The 24,682-nt window shown below is 39.8% G+C and overlaps 1 protein-coding gene across 16 annotated transcripts in view; it reads left to right on the top strand.

The window, feature by feature from the left end:
- The window catches only part of CARMIL1 (capping protein regulator and myosin 1 linker 1), a 468,543-nt gene that overhangs the window by 403,418 nt on the left and 40,443 nt on the right, over positions 1–24,682 (top strand). For 13 of the 16 annotated variants that reach the window (XR_013533624.1, XR_013533622.1, XR_013533623.1 and 10 more), the window contains 2 exons: positions 23,255–23,321; positions 23,572–23,768. Coding sequence is in view for 13 of the 16 variants with exons in the window: in XM_078368170.1 (XP_078224296.1) it covers positions 23,255–23,321; positions 23,572–23,768 (264 nt within the window). In the remaining 3 variants the exon portion in view is untranslated. Of the gene's footprint in view, positions 1–19,277; positions 19,296–23,254; positions 23,322–23,571; positions 23,769–24,682 lie in introns of all 16 variants that reach the window. The other 3 variants (XM_078368165.1, XM_078368162.1, XM_054254719.2) reach the window with 1 other exon arrangement.

The raw sequence follows: 24,682 nt of genomic DNA on the forward strand, positions 1-24,682 counted from the left end.
ATTATCACTGCATATATATACACATATATATGTATATATATATACACACACATATTATATATACATTTATATATATAAAGTTTCAGGAAACTTTATTATCACTGCATATATATACACATATATATATGTATATATATACACACATATATATGTATATATATACACACACATATTATATATATTTATATATATAAAGTTTCAGGAAACTTTATTATCACTGCATATATATATATATATATATATATATGGGGTGACTCTGGTGAAACTGACTCTTTCAGTTTTCTTTTGTTACACAATTTTTTGACAGACCCTTAAATTTGGGCTTCTGTTTAGATGAGATTCTGTTTTGTTAATCTGATTGGATGTACTTTAGAAGATGGAATGCACACTGTAACGTTTACCTAACTGTAGGCCTTCATTCTTTAACCATTTTCTAACTTTGACGTAGCATATCCATCTGGCCCTGTAACTAGACTATTTAGGTTGTTAATGCCTTTTCACTCAGAGGAAACTTTTATCTGAATTCTATTATTTTAAAACTTATACTGAGCAGCTACTTCTCACTTTACCATGAAACAACTGTCTGTGCCTGCGTCATCCTCTGTGTTCAGTATGTTTACGTTTTACTAAAATGTTCACTTCCTAGTAATTCCTTATCATCTGAGAAGCTGGTGGTAAGACTCAGTTTGGGTAACTTATATGTCCAAATGTTTCTACGTTAGCTTTTCATTTTAGTCATTTTTAGATGAAGCCATTGTTAAGGAATAGAAGTTGTTTTAACTTTGAAAACCAAGGATCTGATATGGCCAATGTTACTTTTCTAGCCTGGGAGAGGATGTAGTATGTTAAGAAGTTTACTTATTTATAAGCCACTGTTACCGTGTTTTAAAGTCTGTGAATAAAATATTTGAGTGTTCTCCATGGAAAGTCCTGTCCTATACAAGGAGAGCAGCAAAGGACGCCTACCGTATAATCCAAGATTCCAAACATTCTAATAATAGTAAAGCCGAAAAATAATTTTCTGTATAATTACATAAATCTGCACATGTATTTAATCTGTGTGGAGGAAATTGTCCCGTTTTTAAAAACTTGGGTGTCCAGCTTGTTGTGAAATTTGTATTTCATAAGTAGTTTGAGATTGTTTGCATTTTGAGGCGTTAGAAGTTGGTCACTATGTTATCGTAGGATAATTGTTCTGGAAAGCTGAACACTGGCCCTAAAAGCACTGTGTTATCATAGCATAATTGTTCTGGAAAGCCCTTAGACCTAGCCCTAAAAGAAAATGAATAGTAGGAAATAGATTTGAATTAAAAGTTTGAAATTCACTCCACATATCACGTTTCCTGCCAGATTTATTTGGTCACCTGTAAATTGGAAAAGGAAACACAAGCTAGTGAAATGCGTTTCCTCGGGTGTGTAGATGGTATGGTTTTGAGTGAGGAAATACCGGTTGTGGAAGATCGGCTCAGCTACTGTAGCAGTGGTTTTAGGTTGTGTAAGCTTTGTTTGGAAGTAAGGTTTTTTTTTGTTTGATTAATTTGGTTTAGTTTTGTGAAAAAAAGAAAAAGGTGGTTTTTTTGTTTTGTTTTGTTTTTTAAGTGAGTGAGATGAGGGTGGGGGAAAGGGATAATTTTTAAAAATGCGGTTGGAAGACTACCATGAGAACCTAAGGAACAGCTCTGTAGCAGGCACAGCCCCCATGAGGCAGCTTCCATTATGAAAAAATCCATGTTGCCATGATGTCTAAAGAGGAAGGAGTAGGTGTAGATCTCTTTGAACCCAACTTTCAGGACAAGCCAAGTTGGGAGAGTAGACTTTACCTGGCTTAACGGGCTGAGGAGGTAAGCAGGGAGGGCCATTCCGGAGACGAACATGCGTGGAGTCCTGCCATGAGGAGCAGGGCCCTGGGTGTTGAGGAAGTGACAGAGAAACACAAGACTGAGCTCTTCATCAAAAAACGAGTGAGCAGTTATAATTGCACTAGAGGAGGTGTAAGGGTGTGTCAGGTGTGGAAATTTATACCAATTCGAGTTTTAACGTTTACCTTCCTGCAGTGGGAAACAATGATCCATACCATTGACTTCTTTGAGAGAAATTCATCACTTAGCAACTATTAAAACATTTGCTTTGACGAAGCGAAGGCCAAAGTAGGAATGACTGAGTGACTTCCTGGGACCTGTTATCCACTGGGGAATAACTGAGCTTCTAATTAAACCGAATTTATAAAGTTAAAGAAAAAGGCTGTTCTTTTCAAACAGAGTGACAGAAGAGGGACTTTTTTTCCAGTAAGATAAATGGTCTTTTAACTAGAAGAAACTAAGAGATAATCTAGTTCCAGTGGTAGAATATAGTGGGGAGGAAGAGAATAAAAACTATTAAAATAGCCTGCACTGTTTTTCAGCCTGTGTCTACTCTCTCAGCCCCAGAGAGCCTGACATCTCCTTAACACTAGGGGGGAAGATCAGACGGTTTAAAAAGCCTTCTTATTCATGTATTTCATACTTACGTAATACCTGTGATGTGCTAGGCACTATTCTGAGCTCTTCGTGACTGTTAACCAGTTCAATCTTCATAGCAACCTGAATAATTAGGTCTTGTTAATATCTTCTGTTTAATAAAGGAGGAAACCGAAGGAGAGAAAAGTAACCCAAGGTTAACCCAAGGCAGGTAGTTTGCTGCCAGAGCATGCATTTAACCAGTCTGCTATGATGAGTATATGGATTTCTTCTATGGTATTTCTTATATCAGGATTAAAATTCACATTCCATTTAGTTATACTGCATTGATTTCTGTAAAATAGGTGCTTACTTGTGCCAGATAAAATGAACGTGTGAACAGAAACACAAGTAAAAGGTGTAGAGTCGTATAATCATAATGGAAGCCTGTAGGTCCTAAACGTTGTTGGAAACAATTGTGTGAAGTATCTCCTGTGCTCAGTTGTTACTCAATTGTTAGAGATGGAGTCGCCCACTATTGGCTTACCTGGGACCTGCTGTGCCTCTCTGTGTGTTGTTTTGTTGGTGACAGTGATTACTCGGTTTCCTGTATGCTGCTTATCATTTCATACCACATGCTTTATATGTCACGCTGAAACGTGTATTTCTTTAGAATCTTTATTGTTCACAGACCATCTGTTGTTCTGCAGTTGGGTGCTTTTAGGAAATCAGTATTCTGAACTGTATCTTTGAACTGTGGTGTGTCTTTGGTCCTTGGTTTTTGAAGGATGCAGTTGTAGTTCTACTGATTAGTTATCTCTAAATATTTAATTTGTCACCATATATCGTATACCATCTTTAAAAAAAATAGCAGAAGTTTGGGATTTAAGTAGTGTGCCAAGTGAGTGAAGAGCCAGTGTCTGCTCCTTACACATAACCAGCTTACTAATTGTATATAATTCTTTCAATTATTTTAATGAGCATCATACCAGTTTAAAATCAAAAGATACTCATGCAGAGGAGCAATTTGGCTGCTTATTGCTGTTTCCTAGGAAAGGAATCTTAAAAGGCTTGAATTATTACAGAATGCATCTTTGTGAATCCTGTCTTCAATGATAAAATAGCAATTATTTTCCTTAACAAATTCAACTTCAAATTTCAATATATATTTTTTAAGTTTTTTAATATAGTCTAAAATTCAGCACAAGTCTCTTTGACTTGGTTGACATACTATCTTTTAGAAGAAATTTGAACAAATTGACTAATTGTTAAGTACCAACAGTTATTAATCTATTCACCGTGTCGCCAGGCACAGACTGTTGAGTCAATATCTCTCATTTAAAATAGTTCCCACTAGTATTAAGTATGTGCAAAGGGTTGTTCAAGTCATAATTGTTAATTTTCTTTTTTTTTTTGAGACAGAGTTTCGCTCTTGTTACCCAGGCTGGAGTGCAATGGCGTGATCTCGGCTCACCGCAACCTCCGCCTCCTGGGTTCAGGCAATTCTCCTGCCTCAGCCTCCCGAGTAGCTGGGATTACAGGCACGCGCCACCATGCCCAGCTAATTTTTGTATTTTTAGTAGAGACGGGGTTTCACCATGTTGACCAGGATGGTCTCGATCTCTTGACCTCGTGATCCACCCGCCTCGGCCTCCCCAAGTGCTAGGGTTACAGGCGTGAGCCACCGCGCCCGGCCCATGATTGTTAATTTTCTCTTGTAATTTTATTCTGTAATATCTTTTTCTTATTGATATGACTTTTGAAAACTGACAGTTAACTTTTTAACCAGTAGAAAACAACTGACTGAAACACCTTTATTTCCAAATTCTAAATTTAAAAACTATAGTACACTCTCTGAGTCCAACTAAAATGGTCAATGTGTGTTTCTCAGTTTGTAATAATTTTTTATCTGTTATTACTATTATTTCTTTCCTCGGAGATCCTGTTCTAATGTAATAATGTTTGCTGCAGTCCTTTGTCGAAATGCCAGGAACACATGTCCCATTCCTGAAGAGTTCATTGCTGCCTCAAGACCCAGAGTTCATCTTTTATTTTTAACTGGCAGGAATACCACTTTCAGAGGCCCTATTTCGGGAGCTTCCAGAGATAGGACCCATACATGTTTTTTAGAGGATTAAAACAAGGCCTAAGGTGCAGTGCTGACTGGCCTCACTGGCCACCCAAGAGAGATTTCTCCCTTATTGCAGTCATTTCTAGAAAGAGAAGAACCCTACAGCTTTGCTCTGGAGATGACAGAACAGGCTTCACCCCCTGCTCCTACTCCCTTAGGAGTTTAGAACTGGGAGTCCTAAAGCTCCCAGTAAGTGCTAAACTCCTAAGGGAGAAGATGGGACATACTAAATAAATTCCTCCACAGAATGACTTCAGATATGAACCAATTGTGACTAGTCAGGGTATTCGAAAACCAGCACCCACATTGGGCATCTGACTTGTTAATTGGAAATGGTGAGTCTTAATGAACTCAATTTTGACATGTAATTATTATTATAAAAGGTAACTTTGTAATTGTAAACTGAACATGACCTATATTAAATGCCTCTAGTGACCTGTAGATTTATACAACAGAAACCATTCCATTGATTAGTTCTGTGTGTGTGTGTGTGTGTGTGTGTGTGTGTGTGTGTAACATGGGGTTATACTTCTCTTAAGAAGAAAAAAATTTGCAATGAAATCTAAACAAATTATTTACAAGCAGCCACAGATTTAATGACTCCTGGGTATAGTACAGTAGAGCCAATAGTAAGTGAAATAATTTCTCTAAACTGAGTCTCACTTTTCTCCTCCCTTAGAAACCTCATGCTTTTCAACGTACCATGATGACTTTTGGGTCAACAATATTTCTCTTAAGTCAAAAATCCTCCAAATTATCACTGTTTTCCGATTGGAATCAAAGATCAAATCCCTGCTGGGCGAAAGGATTTCTTTTTAATTTCTGACTTAAACAATATTCAAATTGGAGAAAACAGTGTTTTTAGATACTAAGGTGTATCTTGTGTCTGTGTATATGTATGTGAGAGAATCTGTCTAAGGAGGAAGGAAATGGGAAGTCCTGAAAGAGGGTTTGTTTACTTAGGAGTTGGGGTAAAAGAAACATCTGGAAGAAGGTGGCTGCTGGCTCTCTACGAGCCCAGGAGAGGAGGCACTTGTACTTGATGTTGAAGTCTTATGTAGCAGTGAGCTATCAGAATATCCCTTGAGCAAAGAATACGGTAGATGGCCATTCATTTTTTTCAACAGATGTTTATTGTTCATTCATTGTGTACCAGGTATTCTTGGCTTCTTGCTAGGAATGGAAGGTGAGAGAATCATTTTATCACCTACCAGGTTTGCTTTGTTGAGGGACAGAAGTGGCAAGCTAGTTTTGGTGGATCACAGAACTACCATCTCTGTAAATCCCACACTTGAATTTGCCTGGATGCTGGAAGCTCTGAGTCTACCACTGACATGAGGTCATCAAGAAAGGCTTGAATTCGTACAGGTTACTTTCTTTCAAACCCTTGGTCACAACATGTTAGTGAGTCATGAAAATCAGTATGATGGTTGCAACCAGGATTTAAAAAAAAGAAAAATGATCTGACGTAAAACCAAGCATGAAATACTTTGTGTCATATTAAGTGTCCCAAGTATCATGTTATACAAAATGCATCTGTAAGTATCTCATTAGACCAGATGTTTGAGTTATACGTATATGTATGTGGATATTGAGGTGTGATGTAACATATACGTCTTACAAATAAAAAAATTTGTAAGTCAAAAAAATTTGAAAAACTTTCATCTATAATCACTCTCTCTTCCTGCTGTGTTTCAAGCTTCTGAAAATATTAGGCTCACAGCAGCTCATGCATGGATCTTACTCTTTCTTCACTGCACATTTCAGGTCCGGAAAGGGCCTGAGCAGAGACGCAGGAGAAGAGGATTTGGTACCCTGGAGAGTCTCTGCTTCACAGACTCGTTGTTTTTTTTTCACTGTTTTGGGCTCCCATGGAATCATGTTTACTGAAGCGTGCTTTTGCCTTCCGTCATTGATACTCATCAAGGGCCACTTTAATAAATAGCATTATGAAACTCACCACCGTATGTACTCTTCATACTGTCTGCAGCACCGCCGTTGTCACTCTGTTTTCTCTTAAAGGGCAATTGCTGCAGCTATATCCAGGTGGGATTGCAGGTCTTTATCAAGAGTAGTAGACGTTCTGAGTAGTTTGCCTTCCGTCTTACGGACACGATGGATTGTGCCATGACTGTGTCTCCCGTTGGTATTGTCAGTTGAGAGGCTCAGAACTGAATGTGCATTTGACCTATAAAATGCATGCAGTGCCTGAATAAGTACAGTTTGTTGTATTATCATTCTGGCTTCACTTTTTTTCTTCATTGCTTTGATTTACTCATTTAAAAAAATATTGCTGTTACATATGGGCCTCGGGTCATTTTCGGACTGCGGTGGTTATACAGTAGTAAAGTGAAAAATTAGACATGTTGGGAAACTGCTCTGATAGAGAGGTAGGCAGGTCGCTGCGGAAGCACAGAGAAATGGTATCCAGCTCACCCTGGGGGAGGGGTATGTCAAGGAAGGCTTCCTGGAGGAAGGGTCTATGCATCATGCCTGGCACATACGAGGCCCTGAGTAGCTGCTGGTACAGTGAGAGGCAGCATGAGAAAGAGAAGTTCGCCAGAGGAAAATGAGTGAGTAAATTTAGTAGGGAGAGTAACATATAGAGCTCTGGAGTGAAGACAGAACAGTGCAGTTTGAGGAGCTGGTATAGTATTATGGTGTAATAGGAATAAAAGGTAGGAGAGAGCGTTAGGTGGGGAGGTTGGAAGGGAAGGCATCAGCCTTATCCCCTAGAGCCTTGTAGATCTCACTTAAGGGTTGGTTTTGTTATTTACGTGTGTTTCTTTTAAGCAGCAAGCAGCCGCCAAAGGTGAGGAGGCTGTAAGATGAGCTAGGTTTTGCAGAAACAGTGTTGACTTCTGTTTTGTTCATTGAGACTGAGATATTCACAAGGCCCTGGTTGACATGTCCAAGAGTAGCTCTGGGGCTCGGTAGACAAGTCTGAATAAGGAGTCAGCCATGCCCAGGTCAAGCCACAGTACAGATGTGCTCACCAGACTGCCTTCCCTGAAGGGATCGTTGCTTCTCCAGCTCCATCAGCCTGTCCTTTTTTCACATTCATGATATTTATCTCAATGTACCTTCAGCTATAGGTACATATATTCACCTTCTGCTCCACATCCCCAATTAGCTGTTCAAAAAGTGTCTCAGACATAGTATGTCCCAAAATGGAATCATTGAGTCCCCCCTTTCCCTCCCCAAGGCGTCACCATCCAACTTTATGACTTTCTATTTCAACCCGTTTGTTCCCGACTCGGCCTGTCAGCCTCAGTCTCTCTAGTTCTTTCACTGTCCAACTCTGTCTTCACTCCCTCATCCAAGACATGTTTCCTTCTTGCCTGAACTGTTGAAGCAGGCTTGTAACTCACACTCCTACCTTCAGCGTTGCTTCTGCAGTCAGTCCGTCCTCTACTCAATATCCAGAGGAGTTTTCTAAATGGAAATCAGATCAGCATCTAAGGTATCAAGAAGCCTCTGTTGGCTTCCCGTTGTTCCCAGAATAAGGCTCATGGTGCATAAGGTCCTACATGGTCCACCTTCTGTCTGTCTCCTCATCTGATTCTGGCTCTCCTTTCTCTAGCCACTGGTGACTTTCTTGCTTTTCCCTAGAACTTGTCCAGGCTCCCATCTCGGCTGTTGTTCCTTCAGCTTGGAATATTCTCCACCAGCTTGTCCTATGGCTGTCGTCTTCTCACTGTTTAGGTCACAATTCCAATGTTTCTTTCTCAGAAGTTGCCCTTGATCCACTGAGCCAAAGAAGCCTTCCAGTCACCTTTCAAATTATCCTATATTATCTTAGCACTTATCAGGACTGAAAGTGATCTTACTTACTTGTGAAGGTATAAGCTTGTGGTGGGCTGGGACTTTGTGCTGTCGACCACATATCCCCAGGATCTAGAGCGGTGCCTGGCACATAACTGCTCAGTAAAGTTCATTTCCCTTCTCCTGGCTTTGAATTATAATTACCTGCATGGTTTTTCTTTGCATCTTTCTTGAAAGAACAGGAGTTACATGTTACTGATTTCTGTATAGCTAATGCCATCAATAAATATCAGTAGTAGCAGATTAATCTGGGAGCTATAGAAGATAATTCTTTGCATGAAAAAGTTGGCTTTAAACTGATGAGGGTCGGTTATTGAGAACACTGTAGATTACCAAGCTGTCAGCAAGTTGCCTGGGAGAAGCAGATTGAAACTACCCTCGTACTGTGACTGGCGCTTGGTCAGAGCAGCCAGGTGTGATAGCTATTTTAACCCATTTTCACATGAGACCCTTAGAAGTCAGGGATGGTAACACACTTTCCCGCATGACATTACTCATAGGACTGGCTGCAGCTGAGAGCTCAACTCCACATGATCTGACTGTCATTCTCTCTCTGTGGAATTCATGGTCTTCCGGCTGGCCAGAATCACAGGAAACGAAGACCTGGGGGAGATTTGTGGTGGTAAAGAGACTTTGCACTGAGGACTTACACGGAGTGTTTGGTGGCTGCTGTCTTTACTTCCACAGGCTAATTCGTTCTTTATAGAGGTTCATTCTTTTTCTCAGCGGCACTAGGGGGGTGCTAACCTATGGTAGCAAATCCATACTTCCTCCAGTTATGCAGCAAGCAACGGCCTGGACTGTAGGCGCCTGAACTGATGGAAACAGCAGGAAGATCCGGGGTAGAGGACCCTGCTTCTGGAATCTGCCCATGTGCGTAACACACATGATCCTTCCACATTCAGCCCCTGAGGTTGATCAGGCTGCGCTTCTTGCCCTGACTTTGAACTTCATAGTTTTCCTTCTTACCTGATAGAATCTTAGGTTTAACCAAATATTCCCTGAGATTAAAGACTCTCTGAGGAGAGAACAAGTAGAGCGGAATTACTTGGGCTGAAATTTGGGAATGACAAAAAGAAGTGGCTTAAATGTGGGTGGAGGGAGGGAGAAAACTAGGGCATGCCTCACTCCACATGGTGCTTGTGACTGTCTAAGCTTAGCTCACAGCCAGTAAATTAAGTGATTCTAAATTTCTAACTGTACTGTTATAGTTTAGAAGCATCAGTTAAAGTTAGGATGAGTTAAGCTTCATTCTTTAGCTCACATGTAGACATTCCGAGAATGAAGTGGGCCTGTCAGATTCTCAGTTTCCCTAAATGTGCTTCAGAGGAAACCTCTGTCACTACCGGAATTTATATTTTAGATTTCTCCCATCTCTCAGGGCTGAGGCCAAACCTTTATCACAAGCCTATCCCTTAAAAAAAAAAAAATCAAAATATAAAATAAAATGTTTTTAGCTTTGGCCTTTGATGTGTATGTTGAAGAAAATCACATTGAATTTCATTCTGAAAAAAAATCACACTTGGAAACTAGACCAAAAAATTACTTCCATGCTCCAAATATAACTGCAAGGGATTTCTTTTATAAATTCTTATCCAGATTATATAGCCTTATGTAAATGGATTTCTTGGATTTATGTGTGTTTCTGACTTCTTTGAGAAGCTACGTTAGGTAGCAGATTTAGTAATTAATAGAAATTAAAAAGATAAAGTGGAGTGAACAGAGTTGAGAGGAAGGAAAGCCCGAGGGAGTTATAATATAGCGAACTTAAGGGTCAGTGCCCAGGCTCCCACTGAAGGGTGCTGCTCTATTCTGCTTGCCGGCTAAGAGCAGAGCCGTAACCTGGAAACTAGTGCTGCAAGGTTTAGATCTAACGTTCGATTATCCAGACTGGGATATGTGACCATTTCTCATGTCCAGACAGAAGACCATCTAGCCAGAGCCGAGCTGGAGGGTGGGTACGTGCAAATCAAGACAGGGTTTTTCTCTGAAAGCAGCTTTAAATCCACTTCAGCCCTGGAGCCAGGTACTCAGTGGAAATCCCCAAATGCCAGACTCAATTCAGCATGGCCAAAATAACTTTTTTCTGAAAAAGATTTCAGAGTATTCTTCATCGTAGCCATAAAAACCTTCATAATGCTTCTACTTGTGCGCTGTGTGGCCTCTTTCACGCTAGGTGACTGAATGAATTGGCCACCTGTATGCAGTTATTTGATATTGAAACTTTAGATGTTGGAGAATGTCAGTGGAAGATGCATATGGGGTTTGTTACGGTTAACATTAAATCAAACAACAGCTAAGAGATTGCACTCATTATGCTCCGAAAGCTGGTTTTGTTTTGTTCTAAAATAATGCCCTAGTGGCATATGAGTCATATGTTTGATAGAAAATGTACCAAACTTTTCATTATACCTTGGCTGTAAATCGATAATTCATTTTAAAACAAGATCAAAGCCACAAAAAATCAAAAGCAGTGAACAGTATATTGCATGTTGTTTTTGACAGATGTTCTCATAGGTAGAATAGAGTGCCTGCCTGATGATCTGAAGTTATTAAAAAAAATAGCTATCAGAATAATTGGTCTGTAATTTAGAGAGGGATAGCTCAAGAATTCACTCTTTTGAGAATGTCTTTAGAATTCATTGAGAAGGGATGTTGATTAAAAGGACTTAAACTGAGCATGATGAAAATCTTGGTTTCCAAGCTGGAGCAGGTTTCAGAGTTTTGGTGGTAAGCCATCTTTCCCTGAAGCTCTGTCTGAGGTTGAAGAGTGGGGACTTTAGGACCCAATCTCAGTAAAGCTTGGAGAGCCGCTTGCTCTGTGATTTGAAAGGATGGGAAACCAGATCTGCTGATGCCTGATTGATACCCACAGTTCTGTAACTAGGATCCTGAGTCCCATGCCCTGAGATCACTCTCCATTCTTTTCACCTGGCACCCTGTAGTTTGTTTGCCTCAAGTTTGTTAAAGCAGTAAAATGAATTGTTGTATTTAACTTGGTGTTTGTTGGTGGCAGGATTGTTGTTAACTTAATTTTTGTCATTGTTATAGAGCTGATATTTTATGAAGGGGGCAAAGGTGTTACCTGAAGAATTCAGGCTAATGTTGATTATTCATGCTGATATCACTGAACTGTGATGTCCATTCTAAAGGAGAATATTTAAGCTCAAGCCTGTAATCCCAGCACTTTGGGAGGCTGAGGCGGGTGGATCACGAGGTCAAGAGATCGAGACCATCCTGGTCAACATGGTGAAACCCCGTCTCTATTAAAAATACAAAAATTAGCTGGGCATGGTGGCGCGTGCCTGTAATCCCAGCTACTCGGGAGGCTGAGGCAGGAGAATTGCCTGAACCCAGGAGGCGGAGGTTGCAGTGAGCCGAGATCGCGCCATTGCCCTCCAGCCTGGGGAACAAGAGTGAAACTCTGTCTCAAAAAAAAAAAATCTTCCCTTAAATTCCTAATTTTGGTCTTGCATTTTAACATGGGTTTTTTAGGATTCCAACTTAAAATATCTCAAGTTTAATACTCATTGGGGTTTCCCCCTTTATTATTTTTGTAATAAATAAAATATTAAAATGCTATTCAGGTTTTTATGACCATTGAATTAACATTGTGTTTAAGATTACAATAAAGTAATTAAAGAATTTTTCCACTTGTTAAAAAATTCTAATGCTACAGGATATGTACCTGACCTTGTAGTAATAAGCCTCATGCTTACGGGCCCAGCAGGAGTCATACATATTGCAGTGGCAAGATATTTGCTTGAAATCAGTGCCAGAGAATTCCATTCTTTGGACTGCTCGTAAGACAAACGTATTAAATTTTATTCACTTTTTAAGGAGAACATTCAAATATGAAATTTCACTTTTGTATCAGTTGCAAGATGATTTAAGAGGAATAAAAAGTGAAATGTTTCCGTTTCCTGGAGAAACGTGACCAAGTTAAAAAGATAAATATTTTTCTTGTGTAAAAAAATCGTACAGATCTGGAAAATAAGGAAACAAACCATTTTAATTTCAAAGTAGTTCTCTATCATGATCTTTGCAATAGTGTGCCATCAGTGCTGCTCCCTAAATGTTTTTGTTTTAACATCATGACACCAGTTTAACTTTTATGTGAAATGAGACTCTGGATATAAAAGTTAACGAGTGTAGCGTGACTGGCTGGATCTAACGTGGTGTTTAGTAGGAAATGTGGCACATCACTAAATCTCTAAGTATCGTTCCTCCTTTTGTCCATCGATGTATTGCCTCTTTCTCTGAGTTACGACTTCCCTATACCTTTTCTTCCTAGGCTTGCAAAGGAAGACTATGCTGTCCAACAATCATTTTAGAAAGAATTAGGTATCTCTTTTTCTCAGTGAGATTTATACCATCTCAGACTTTTAAAAATGGAAATGTACAAAAATTACTTTTTTTAAAACTACAAATGTGGTAATACTGTTTGGCTAGATATTGAGGGTATAAGTCAGTTAAAAATTACAGCGTTTTCTTCTTGAGCTGAAAATCTAGTAGTAAGTATTTAGTTTCTATGATCTAGATCATTAAACAGGGAAGGTAGGTCTAGGGTATTTTGTATCAAAAGCAATGATTGGCTCTAATCCAATGGGATCGTTTCAAAGCTCAGAAAATCCAGTTGAAATAATGTCACTGAGACAATCTGAGCACCAAAAAAGAATAACAACTAGTAGTTTAAGATACATTGAAATAATGAAGAGATCCACGCGTTCATAGTAATACTCAGAAAACGTTGAGATGCCACCCCAGAGGATTTGAAGAAAGGAGATGTTTCTCTTTTCAGAGGAATGGCAACTAATAAATACAAAAATAATGACAGAAGTAGGAAGGTACAGTTTTGCAGTTCCGGTCATATCCATTCATTCAGGCAAGGATTACCGACGGTTGCTTTAAAATCCACATGGACTAAAAGTATCACCTCATAGAGTTACTCTTAATTACCAAGGGAATGCCTACTTTACAAAGGAGCTCATTTGGAAAGTCCCCATTTTAATCACGGGATCAAACTCAGCCTTCCCAGTGGTGGAACAAGCCGACATCTGTGCCCATCATTGTGATTCAGTCAGTAGCTTAGTTCACAGCATCCCCTATGTGGCATTCGTGCTAAAAATGTTTCATTGCATCTAATTATGAGGAAACCATCAGACAGACATAGAATATGAGGCAGTCTATAAAATAATTGGCCTGGATTCTTCAAGAAAGTCAGTATTATGAAAAAGAAAGGTGGGGATGGGAGTGCAGAGGGAGGATGTGCTGGATGAAGGAGATGGAAGCGACATGACCATGTATAGTGAGTGTGTTCTCAGTTGGGGACGGCTGAATATGGACTGTAGTGTGTATATTAGATATTAGCCCATTGCCGCTACGTTTCTTAGACGTTGATAGTAATGTGTGGTTATATAGGAAAATACAGTCCTTAGGATATTCACGCACAAGTGTTTAAGGGAGAAATGTCAGGAGGTCAGCAACCTTTAAATGGTTCAGAATGTTTTTTCTGTGTTTGTGTTAGATGAGAATGAAGGAAATGAAGTAATCTTTTGTGATAAAACATTAACAGTTGGTGAATCTAAGTGAAGAATATACTTCTATTTGTTAGACTGTCTTTGTCCTTTTAATTTTGCTAAATTTGAATATGCTCAAAATAAATAGTTGGGGAAGAAGAGAGGGTGTATGCATTTGAAAAGTGTATTGTTTAAGGAGGTGAACATTATGACCGGGCACGGTGGCTCATGACTGTAATCCCAGCGCTTTAGGGGGCCAAGGCAGGAGGATTGCTTAAACTCAGGAATTGGAGAGCAGCCTGGGCAACAAGGCGAGACCCCGTCTCTACGAAAAATACAGAGTTTAGCCAGGCACGGTGGTGCAAATCTGTAGTCCCAGCTACTCAGGAGGCTGAGGTTGGTGGATGGCCTGAACCCGGGAGGTGGAGGTTGGACAGTGAGCTGAGATTGAGCCACTGCACTCCAGCCTGGGTGTTAGAGCCAGATAAACCTCTAGGGTCTGTGAGGAAGTTTTTGTCCGTGTAACATGAAATAGGAAAAATACAGACACCAGAATAAATTTTTCACGAAAATCAATGTGTCTAAAGGGACTATTCTTTATAATAAGTATATCCTCACGATTTTATCTTTGTGTCTAAATGTACTTTTGGCAATGGTGGTTCCTACTAGTAATATTTTCTTTTTAAACAAGTCTATAGAATCTGAATGTGAGGAGTGCCCTGGATTAAAGCAGTGTGATTCAGTTCATTCATTCATTCAAACACATACTTCTTGAAGGCCCGTTATAAGCCAAGCCTTCTGTGGGCTCGGGGGATCTAGAGGTGAATAAGACAGAGATCCTGGCTTAGGTTTTCCACCCAAGAGATGTTCATTTTGTCTTCCCCAGGTTTGACCAGGGGTAGCAGGATGGGGAGTGGTATGTAAAGGAAATCTTTTGAGTCACTCTCTAGGCATCCCCCGTTATCACCCAGATTTATCCTGTATAGTCCCATTTATCTGTCGTGTATTTTTGACACACTGCTTAAGATGTTTCAAATAGTGTTGTGCTGTATATTGCATGAAAGCAATTTTCATCTCATTAAAATAAAAAAATGGAATTTTTCACGTTAAAGGATGCTGTGGTAAATTCGTTGGCCATTAGCTTGTAAAAAGAATTTATCTCTGCCTACATACCTCCTCTTTCTATTCTAAACTCATTTTTTTTTGAGACGGAGTTTCGCTCTTGTTACCCAGGCTGGAGGGCAATGGCGTGATCTCGGCTCACTGCAACCTCCGCCTCCTGGGTCAGGCAATTCTCCTGCCTCAGCCTCCCGAGTAGCTGGGATTATAGGCACGCACCACCATGCCCAGCTAATTTTTTGTATTTTTAGTAGAGACGGGGTTTCACCATGTTGACCAGGATGGTCTCGATCTCTTGACGTTGTGATCCACCCGCCTGGGCCTCCCAAAGTGCTGGGATTACAGGCGTGAGCAACCGTGCCCAGCCTAAACTCATTTTTAAAAATAAATGTACTTGACGAGGTAACTGTAGTTGAAATTCTGGTAGGTTTGCTGCTAGTTCTTCTGGAGACTGAGGGAGGACTGATGAGATAGTGGCCAAAAGGCCCCTCTGCCAGTTTTTTTGGCCAGCAATAAGAAAATGCAAAAAACAAACCCTTTTTTGCTTAGGGATAAACCCTTCACTTCCTTATTTACTAACTGGCTTTTTTCCCCTTCACCCATTTGGTCCAATTTTGACCACTGTATCTCCATCTCTGTTCTGTATTAGAAGGAGGTCTAAAATAACTGGCAAAACATTTGTGTTTTTCTGATAGAGTGAATTCTGTTAAAGTTAGTATTAATATTGTTAAAAACATTCCTTACTTGTAAGGTTTGTGATGAAGACATGGAGAGGGAGGGAGGATGCAGCACTGGGCTTTATTTAATCTGAATTCTTGGGCTCTGGAAAGCAGTCACTCCTGAATGCCAGGAAGCCAGCAATTTTTTAACCCTTCCATGGGGCAGCACTAATGCTTATCAAACACTTGCACATACAGAGCAACTCTGAGTTACTTTAAGAAACGTTTCTTCCCATGTGTTACAGTTGATCACTTTCCACCCCCACGCTGTTACGATCTGGTTGGCACCTTTGTCATAGTTATCCAGGAGGTAGCAAAGCTGGTGGAAGTATGTGGTCATTCACATAGCCTCCTTTAGAGTGTCTGCAGAGTAGTAAGTCCAGATAGTCGGTCATTCCCAACCAGAGTGATTTCTTTCAGGATTCCTAAGTAAACTTTTTAGGGCATTCCTAAGAGATTACAAAAATTACTCACAAATGCCAGATACCTGTGTTCCTAAGAGCCACCTGCTAACATGTTAGAATCTTTGCCAGTGTACATGGGGACACACACCAGGAGTGCAGGAGCTCTTCTGTCTAACTCACTGCTGGACCCACCCTTCTCTCCAATAATGCCTGATGTACAGTAGGTGCTTGGTAGCATTTGTTGAATCTTGAGTAATACAAGGCATCACAGATAATGTAATAGCATCATTTGACCCCTACTAACAGTCTCACTCTTTTCCCCCTTTCTCCAGAGGTACTCTCATGATTTCAATTGGACACTTCTTGCTTGTTTTTTGTATTCAAACATACATGTATTCATGAACACTGTTTAGTATTGTATGTTTTAGAGTTTACCTAAATGACATCATACCACATATATCTTTTTTTAAACTTGCTTTTTTTCACTCAATATTTTATTTTGAGATTTGTTCATGTTGCTACATGTAGTTCTTATTTTTTAACTGATTTTCCTTCATTTAAATATACTTCATTATAGTGTCACATAAACACCATGGAATACTATGCAGCCATAAAAAAGGATGAGTTCATGTCCTTTGCAGGGACATGGATGAAACTGGAAACCATCATTCTCAGCAAACCAACACAGGAACAGAAAACCAAACACTGCATGTTCTCACTCATAAGTAGATGTCAAACCGTGATAACACACTGACACAGGGAGGGGAACATCACACACTGGGGCCTTAGGGGTGGGGGACTAGGGGAGGAATAGCAAGGGGTGGGGGCATCAGGGAGGGATAGCATTAGGAGAAATACCTAATGTAGATGACAGGGCGATGGATGCAGCAAACCACCATGGCACGTGTATACCTATGTAACAATCCTGCACGTTCAGCACATGTACCCCAGAACTTAAAGTATTTTATATATATGCACATATACATATATATATATATATACACATACATGCATGCCTCATTTTAGTTATTCATTCCTCTACTGATTGGCTTTTCAATCGTTGTAAAGCTCCTTCTTATAAATCTACTTCTTATTAATGGTCCCCCTCCTTACTACTCTGTCTTTGGGAATAGAAGAATTTTAAAAATAATATTAACCTCTCATAGTCACAACCAATTTTTGAAGCACTGGGAGGTCACTGATTGTCACTGTTTTCCAGACACTGTGCTAAGCACTTTGTATTTATTATCTTATTTAATCCTCACATTTTATTTTACAAACTAGAAAACTGGGAGCCGACTTTGAAAACCATTGGTCAAAGTCCCATAACCCAGTAAGTGGCAGGTTCAGGATTCAAGCCCAGTTCTTGAATGCCAAAGCCGTGAGCACGAGACAGACTCCCTCCCTCGTCCTGATGGGGGGATGTCAAAGTCAGTGTAGCCTAAACGAGTTCCAACAAGTGGACCACAGTAGTGGAATGGACTGGCGATCTTCATTCTGTCAGAAAGTTGAAATGCCGCCTGCCGCGCCGCCTTCTTCACGGGCACATCTTTTACTTGCCTGTCATCTTAGGGGTTGAACCAATTGAAGGGCTCCTCACCATCACTTATAATGATTTTTACGTGGATAATTGGGACAGACTACTTGTCTTGTAGAATTAACCTTTCACAAAGAGAAGGAAAGTAAAAAGTCATCTGTGGGCTTAAGCATCTGCTGTAACGCCCTTATGTATGTATTCATAGTCGCACCTTTAAGAAAGCTGCTGAGGGGATGTGTGTTAGGAGAGGGCAGGAGCTTTTGTTTTGGGCAATTGAAGAAAATATGCTTAAAAATATATTTTTACTTTTTCTCCTGTCTTCCGGCAAGGATGTTTTCATGCTAATTTGATGGGTCATAGAATGATTATATTTGAAGTAAACTGTCTAATCAAGTGTGAAATCGGAAATGTGAAGAATGAGGAGTTTTCAGGACTTGGCCAATGGAAGCCTTTCTGATAGGCGCATAATATTGATGCCAGCGGTGGTGATGGTTATGGGAATGCTTTTTATGTGTGTGCTGCCTTTACTTTAAATAGATACAAATCATTGACAGTCACAAAGTGAGGAACCCTGTATTTCCTTTGCATTTTATATTGAAAATGATTGACATGAAAAATAAAGAACTTGGGAAAAAAAAAAAGTCAGCCCCCGCCCCAGGTGGACGGCTTCAGGAGGATTGGAAAGGATTCCTCAACCCCTGATACTCTGCTTTCAGAAATACTGACATTCTACAACTGGACTTCTTTGTTTTAAAAAATTATTTTATAAATGTACAGAATAAGAAGAGGATGTCCTGACAGAATTTAATCGTGGCCAACGGAGTTTTAGAAATTATTTAGAATTTTTTCATCTAAAATGAATGGAGAAGGAAAGAAAATTTACAAAGAAAAAGTTACTTAGAGATGTAATGTAAAATGTAAGGTGACCTAAATTCCCAGTGAGTTATAAGGGATCGTCAATATTGAATCACACTGTGGGTAGGTAACTTATGCTGAATGCTGGCATTAGATATTTTCCTGAAACGTTTTAATGACTGAAGAGGCAAAGAATTCAAAGCTGCTGCTCCTAAAATGCGCTGGGAGCACAGAATGACGTAAACGGCCCCAGAAGAGATGCCTGTGCATACCGGCAGGTGCACTGTCCGCACTTAGTTCTTGAGGCTGGTCCTGTGGTCCAAGAGCCACGACGTACATGGGGTTCTTTAATAACTGTCCGATGCTCTGTCCATTATGTGTTTTGGGGCTGACAAAGTCGTTATTCCCCAAATGAGATTCATGTCTTGTGGGGTTGGTAGATAACACTTTTCACACACCTAACAAAAGAAATAATATCTGTAGGTCAGGAGTTTCTGAAATTTTTCAAGCTGTAATTGTGCTTCTGCTTATAAAAGGCTGCATTGGATGTCTTAAGCCATGACTATGTTAGCCTCATTCCTGCCTTATTCCTCTGCTGTGAAGGCTTTTTATGTGCTTTAGCTTCTCTGTTCCCTTCTTTGTGAGTGGTATCCCTCTCCCGCCCGTTTCTAGTAATGCTGTTGCTTTATCTCTCTTCCATTCATATTTTTTTCTTTCTTTTTGCTGCATGGAGACTCTCTGCTGTACCAGTGTAAGTATTTTTCGGTGGCTCTGCGGTTTCTGGCTGTACTACTTGATATTCTTGTGCTCCATTTGCTTCTGTGCTGCCTGGCTGGTCTCCCAGGAGACTGTAGCGTCGTCCATCTGCAGATCCTGAATGAAATAGGCAACAATTTAGAGACAAGATTGGATTTTACAAGATGGTTCAGCTAGCAAAACAGGCGATGAATTTAAAATATCTCCAGCCATGTGCCTGAAAGCAAGCAGAGTGTTGATGAAGAGGATGCAAACATTCAGGAGGAGACAAGTGCTTATTCCACTCATGTAGTGATAATAAAGACGTGATTGCTTTTAAGCTTTTTTCTTGATTCTTGTCATATTACTTGTTTGGGGCCCAGCGTTGTAGAAAATCCACATTATGATTTGCTTCTTATATTGGAAGAACTTTCCTAATCTTTTTCTCAGCTGCTTTTCTTATTATTATGTGTTTCTTTCTACAGCCTTGGTAGTGAGGAGGAGGTAATTATTAGATTCCTGAGCTTGGAGCAAGAGTGTTATTTATTATTATTTGTGCCAATTTGGCAAAAACAGATCACCGCTTTTTATTTCTATAGTGACATAAACAATTTGACTCTCTTTTTTTTAACGTATGCCTAGTGGGTTTGACAGGAAAAAAATCTTACATTGTTTTTAGGTTCCAGAATGAGTCTTTAACTTGTGATACAAGTAGACATATCTCAGTTGAGCTCTATACAGAATCGTTTAAAATTCATTATAAAAATTTGATCAAGTGAGTACAATTTCAGAGTAATGGAGACGTTGATGCTGCTTTTAGATTATCAGAAAATAGAGCTGTGGCATTTCTGTTCAGAGTGTCTGCCGCAGTGGGGATTTATTGATGATTCGTGATGTTAGGACAAGGAAGAAGTCTGTGTTTGAGATTTTCCCTCTAAAATTACATTTAACACCAAAGTTTAACACATTTTCCCTCATATTTCTTTAGGATATGGGCATTGAAAATTATACCTTATTGATTACAAGGTGCATTTTTAAGATAAGTTAGTTTCGTCCAGGCCTCAGGTTGACAGTGTTAACCGCTGATTGATGAGAGGTCCATTTGCAGTGTGTACCTCTTCTTTTTCAAATGCCGACCCCCTTCATCTGATGGACAGTTTGTGATTTCCCTGACTCAGAAAGTACTTAGGCATTAACAAATGTCAGGGGAAGGTCAATAAAGACTAAGGAACAGTCTGAAAAAAATCGATCCTTTCATTTTGGTACAAAAAGAGAAGAGAGCTAACAGTGTTAGAGAAGTTGGTAAAGTCAGATTTTTTTTCTTTTTCTGGGATGTAATTCATCAACCCAACAGTTGTGGAGAGAAGGAGGAAGGAGTACGAACAAACCAAATTTCCAGAAAAACATTAAATATTTTCTCCTAAGTAGACAGGTGGATAATTACAGTACATTTTTATATTTCCTCTTGCTTTACGTTTATATGTAATAGCATTGTAGAAATAAGCCAATAAGATGAAGGCAGTTCACACTTTCTGTAAAACTAAGGAAGAATTACTTCCAAAGAAAAATAGGAGAGAAATCAGATTTATTTATTTATTTTTTGTCTCCGTTGTTATACTTTAATCCCATAAGGGAAAGATACAGAAACTGGGTTGCTGCCTTAACATCAGTTGCAGAAAGTAGCCTGATTGCAGATTCTGCTCTAGCAAAACTCCACTGGCTCTGTGGGAAGACCTCAGAACTAAAAGATAGGATAAGTATAGCTTTTACGGGAAATGTAATTAGAAGTTATTTGCCCTTGTGAAAAGCACCCAAAGTAAAGGAAAGCAGTGAAATACATTAGAGTGAGGTTTTCTGATAGTCAAACTTTCTATCCTGCGCTTTGGAGTACTGGAAAACAGGACCAAGAGGAGAAAACCCGCTCCACTTTGAGTGAAATCAACTGTCACAATATCCTGATGACTTTGTGTATTTCTTAATTATATCTGTGAAATTAAATTGAGCTGAATGACCTAGGCACAGATGGACATCAGTTTGTAAATGTGATGCTTTCTGTATATATTTTACATTATTTCTTTTACATACAGTACATATTTTTTATGTTTAAAATTATAATTTTGTATTTTATGTAATTATAATATATTTGAAATGTCATAATTTTTATATATTTTACATGTATTTGGTATCTATTATAAAGGCTTTCATGATAGGGAAACTTAAACCAGACTATTTTTACCCATGAATATACTTTCTGTAAAATCTAATCAAGAGTCGGGGGGCGGGGGGGGAGACATTTTCAGTCCATGCATTTTTAAACATCTTTTCTCTTTATCTGTGACTATCTAAATGAAGTTGGCTAAAAGTTACATCTGAGGCTGCTGCTTGATTATTTTATCTACCGTGGTTGTGCACAAGATGGATAGAATACTGAAGAACTTGTTGCGACCGAACACAGCATGTATTTTGATAGCTTGTATCTCCTGAGAATTAATTATTTTCAGAGATTTTACTTGTGAATAGACCAGGCAGGGAACTAAGTTCTTCAGCCAGTTGCAAGGCTAACTTTGAGGAGAACTGCCTTCAAACTGGATTCCTTTCCAGTTGCATGGAGTTAGCTGAGCTTTTATTAATCATGCAAAGCCAGTTACTTTATAAATAGACACTCCTCAGATTGCCCGCCTTTTACAACTCCTTGAATAAAGCTAAATCAGCCATTTTCATTTTGTATGTCAGGAAAACTAGTCTGGATTTCAATATAATTGCTCATCATTTTTTTTTTCTCTCTCTTTTCTCTCAATGATAAATAATAGCAAAATGATGTTATTATTAAAACTGGCATAATTGTCAAAACTATAGATTTGTTTGCTTTAAAGATCAGTATCAGCCAGTTTCTCCTTGGAGCTAAAGAATGTTCTTCAGTCATGTAGATTTCCTTTTGAGGAAGCACTAGATGAAAACCTATTAAATGAAGTGAAAGTGTGCAAACTGAATTCTTTCAGTTATGCTATCTCATCATTTGTACACATACCAGTTTCCCGATATCAAACCAGTGGAAACATCCCTAACATCCATCCGTCCATATGTGGGTCTCGAATGGTGTAGGAGGAAGGAAGCCGGCCTGACCCTCCTCACTGGGTTCTGGCCCTGGCTCTGCTCCTTCCGACAACAGGAATGTTAGCCTTTGTCACTTTTGTGACTTGGTTTCATCCTTGGAGTTCACTTGTGCAGGTGATGACAAAGCCTCCCTCCGTCTTTGACATTTGTGTGGCCCTATTGAGGGAGAAGGTAGCGCCTTTCTGAGGGGCGACTCTGCACCATCAACAGTCAACACCAATGCTAGGAAAGTGCTCTTCAGTTTTGGTCTTTGGTTTGAGTTTGGGTTTCATTTTCTAGAGGATTAACAAGATCAAAGGCATTTCACCGAGAAGTGCCAGCAGATACAGATGTTTGAATCCTAGCACCTTTACCTGGTCTTTGCTCGTGATGTAAAGATCAGAATCTTGGTGGCGAAATGTGAAATAAGGGAGTGAAACTCCTTAAATCACTGACGTGACACAGAAAGAGGTCAGCGCTGCTTATATTGATGTCACTGTGACAGTGATCAGTGAATAATTGTTTTTGATTTTTTGTGACTGACTTTTACAGCCTTTGATTTTTATTTTTGTATCCATTTTAACATCCTCATGCACAGCTTGGACTAAAATTAATTTATTGTTCTTTTCAGCTGTTTAAGTGGAATTTAACTGGTTAGGGCTGAGGGAACAAAAGAAAGAGGTTAGCTGTTACCACTTGAGAAATTGTAAATCATTTAGAAATAGATCTTTTCAGTCAGGCTTTCAGCCGTCCACTAAAGTAGGGAAACAGCTACTGAGTTAAACAGTCGATCCAGAATGTTTCAAGTTTGAAAGATGAGTTTTCTGTGGCTACCTGCCTAAGTCGTCATGTTTTGTTTTGTTTTTTTAATTTTATTGCCAGATGACTCCTAAATCCAAAAGGAAGAGTATCCACAGCCGAATGCTGCGGCCTGTTTCGAGGGCCTTTGGTAAGTGTTTTGCCGCTGCCACTCATTTCCTTGGGACTGTGGAGCGCCCTCGGCGAGAGCCTTAGACCACTTCAGGGATGTTCCTTATGGACGCACCGTGTGGGTAAATAGAAAGAGTCACATGATCTGCGAATGGGTGTTTGCTGTTCCATGCTAGACTTAAAATGACTTGTAGGAATTTTTTTATCCATCTCTATGCATTAAGCTTTGGCCATGGGCTTTTTTTGTTTTTGTTTCTGTTTAATTTTAGAAATGGAGTTTGATCTAGATAAAGCTCTGGAAGAGGTACCGATTCACATCGAAGACCCGCCCCTCCCATCCCTCAGGCAGGAGAAGCGGAGCTCGGGATTAATGTCTGAGTTGCCCTCCGAAGAGGGGAAGAAGCTGGAACACTTTACCAAATTAAGGCCGAAAAGGAATAAGAAGCAGCAGCCCACCCAAGCAGCGGTGAGTGGGCTGGAGAGGCCTCGTCGCTCCCCCACCCTTTTCTCCTCGGGGGAAAGTTGGAGGTTCTTGCTAAAGTGCTTTGCACAAACACAAAGCTATGGGAAAGGACATGTGACATGCAAAGTATCTCAACTTGGCGCTCGACAATTTGGGAGAATGGACAGATTGTGTCACTTAAAAGAAAAAGTAAATAAAAACAACATAGTTATGGAGAAGACGATGCTGTGAATTTTCCAATTGTTCAGAACAGAGCTGCCTTTGGACATCCTTAGATAAATAAGGATTATCCACAATAGGAAATCCTTATTCTTGATAAATGCTAGAGACATTTTTTAAATCTCACCTGCGTGTCTGAAATCTGACATATGGGTGAGATAAATGTCTAACATTTTACAGTGTCTGGGCAAAAAAGATAGAAGTACCAAAAAATAATGGTTAATTAAGAATTGTTTGATTCTGGAATGCACACTTGCATCCCCTCCTCCACACTCTGACCTTCAGCTGTGGTCCGTGTGCTTGAGAACCTGCAAACTGATGTAACTGAAGGGATGGAGAAGAGCCCTGAGTGGGAGCCCCGGTGTGTGACTGTGACATCCTGCTCTTTCTACTTCGGCAGAAGACTCAGTTGTCTGTGCCGATGAGCCTGACTGTAGCATACCCGTGTCTCTCTCCGGTTAATGCCTTTTCTCTCCTTTATAGCTAAACTTCTTCAAAAAGTTTGCCTGTGCCACGTGTCTCTACTGTCTCTTCTTCACCTTCCTGTCACTCCACATCTTAACCAAAATCTTCCTTCTGTGTCTACCCACCCTTGAAACCACCCTCCCAAGGTCACTCCAGACCAAATCCTGTGGCCCCTTTCCAGCCGTCCATCATCTTGCTTGATGTTTCAGCAGTTCATCGACACGTTCCATTCC

Source organism: Callithrix jacchus, chromosome 4, assembly GCF_049354715.1.
Source record: "Callithrix jacchus isolate 240 chromosome 4, calJac240_pri, whole genome shotgun sequence".
NCBI classification, from domain to species: Eukaryota; Metazoa; Chordata; class Mammalia; order Primates; family Cebidae; genus Callithrix; species Callithrix jacchus.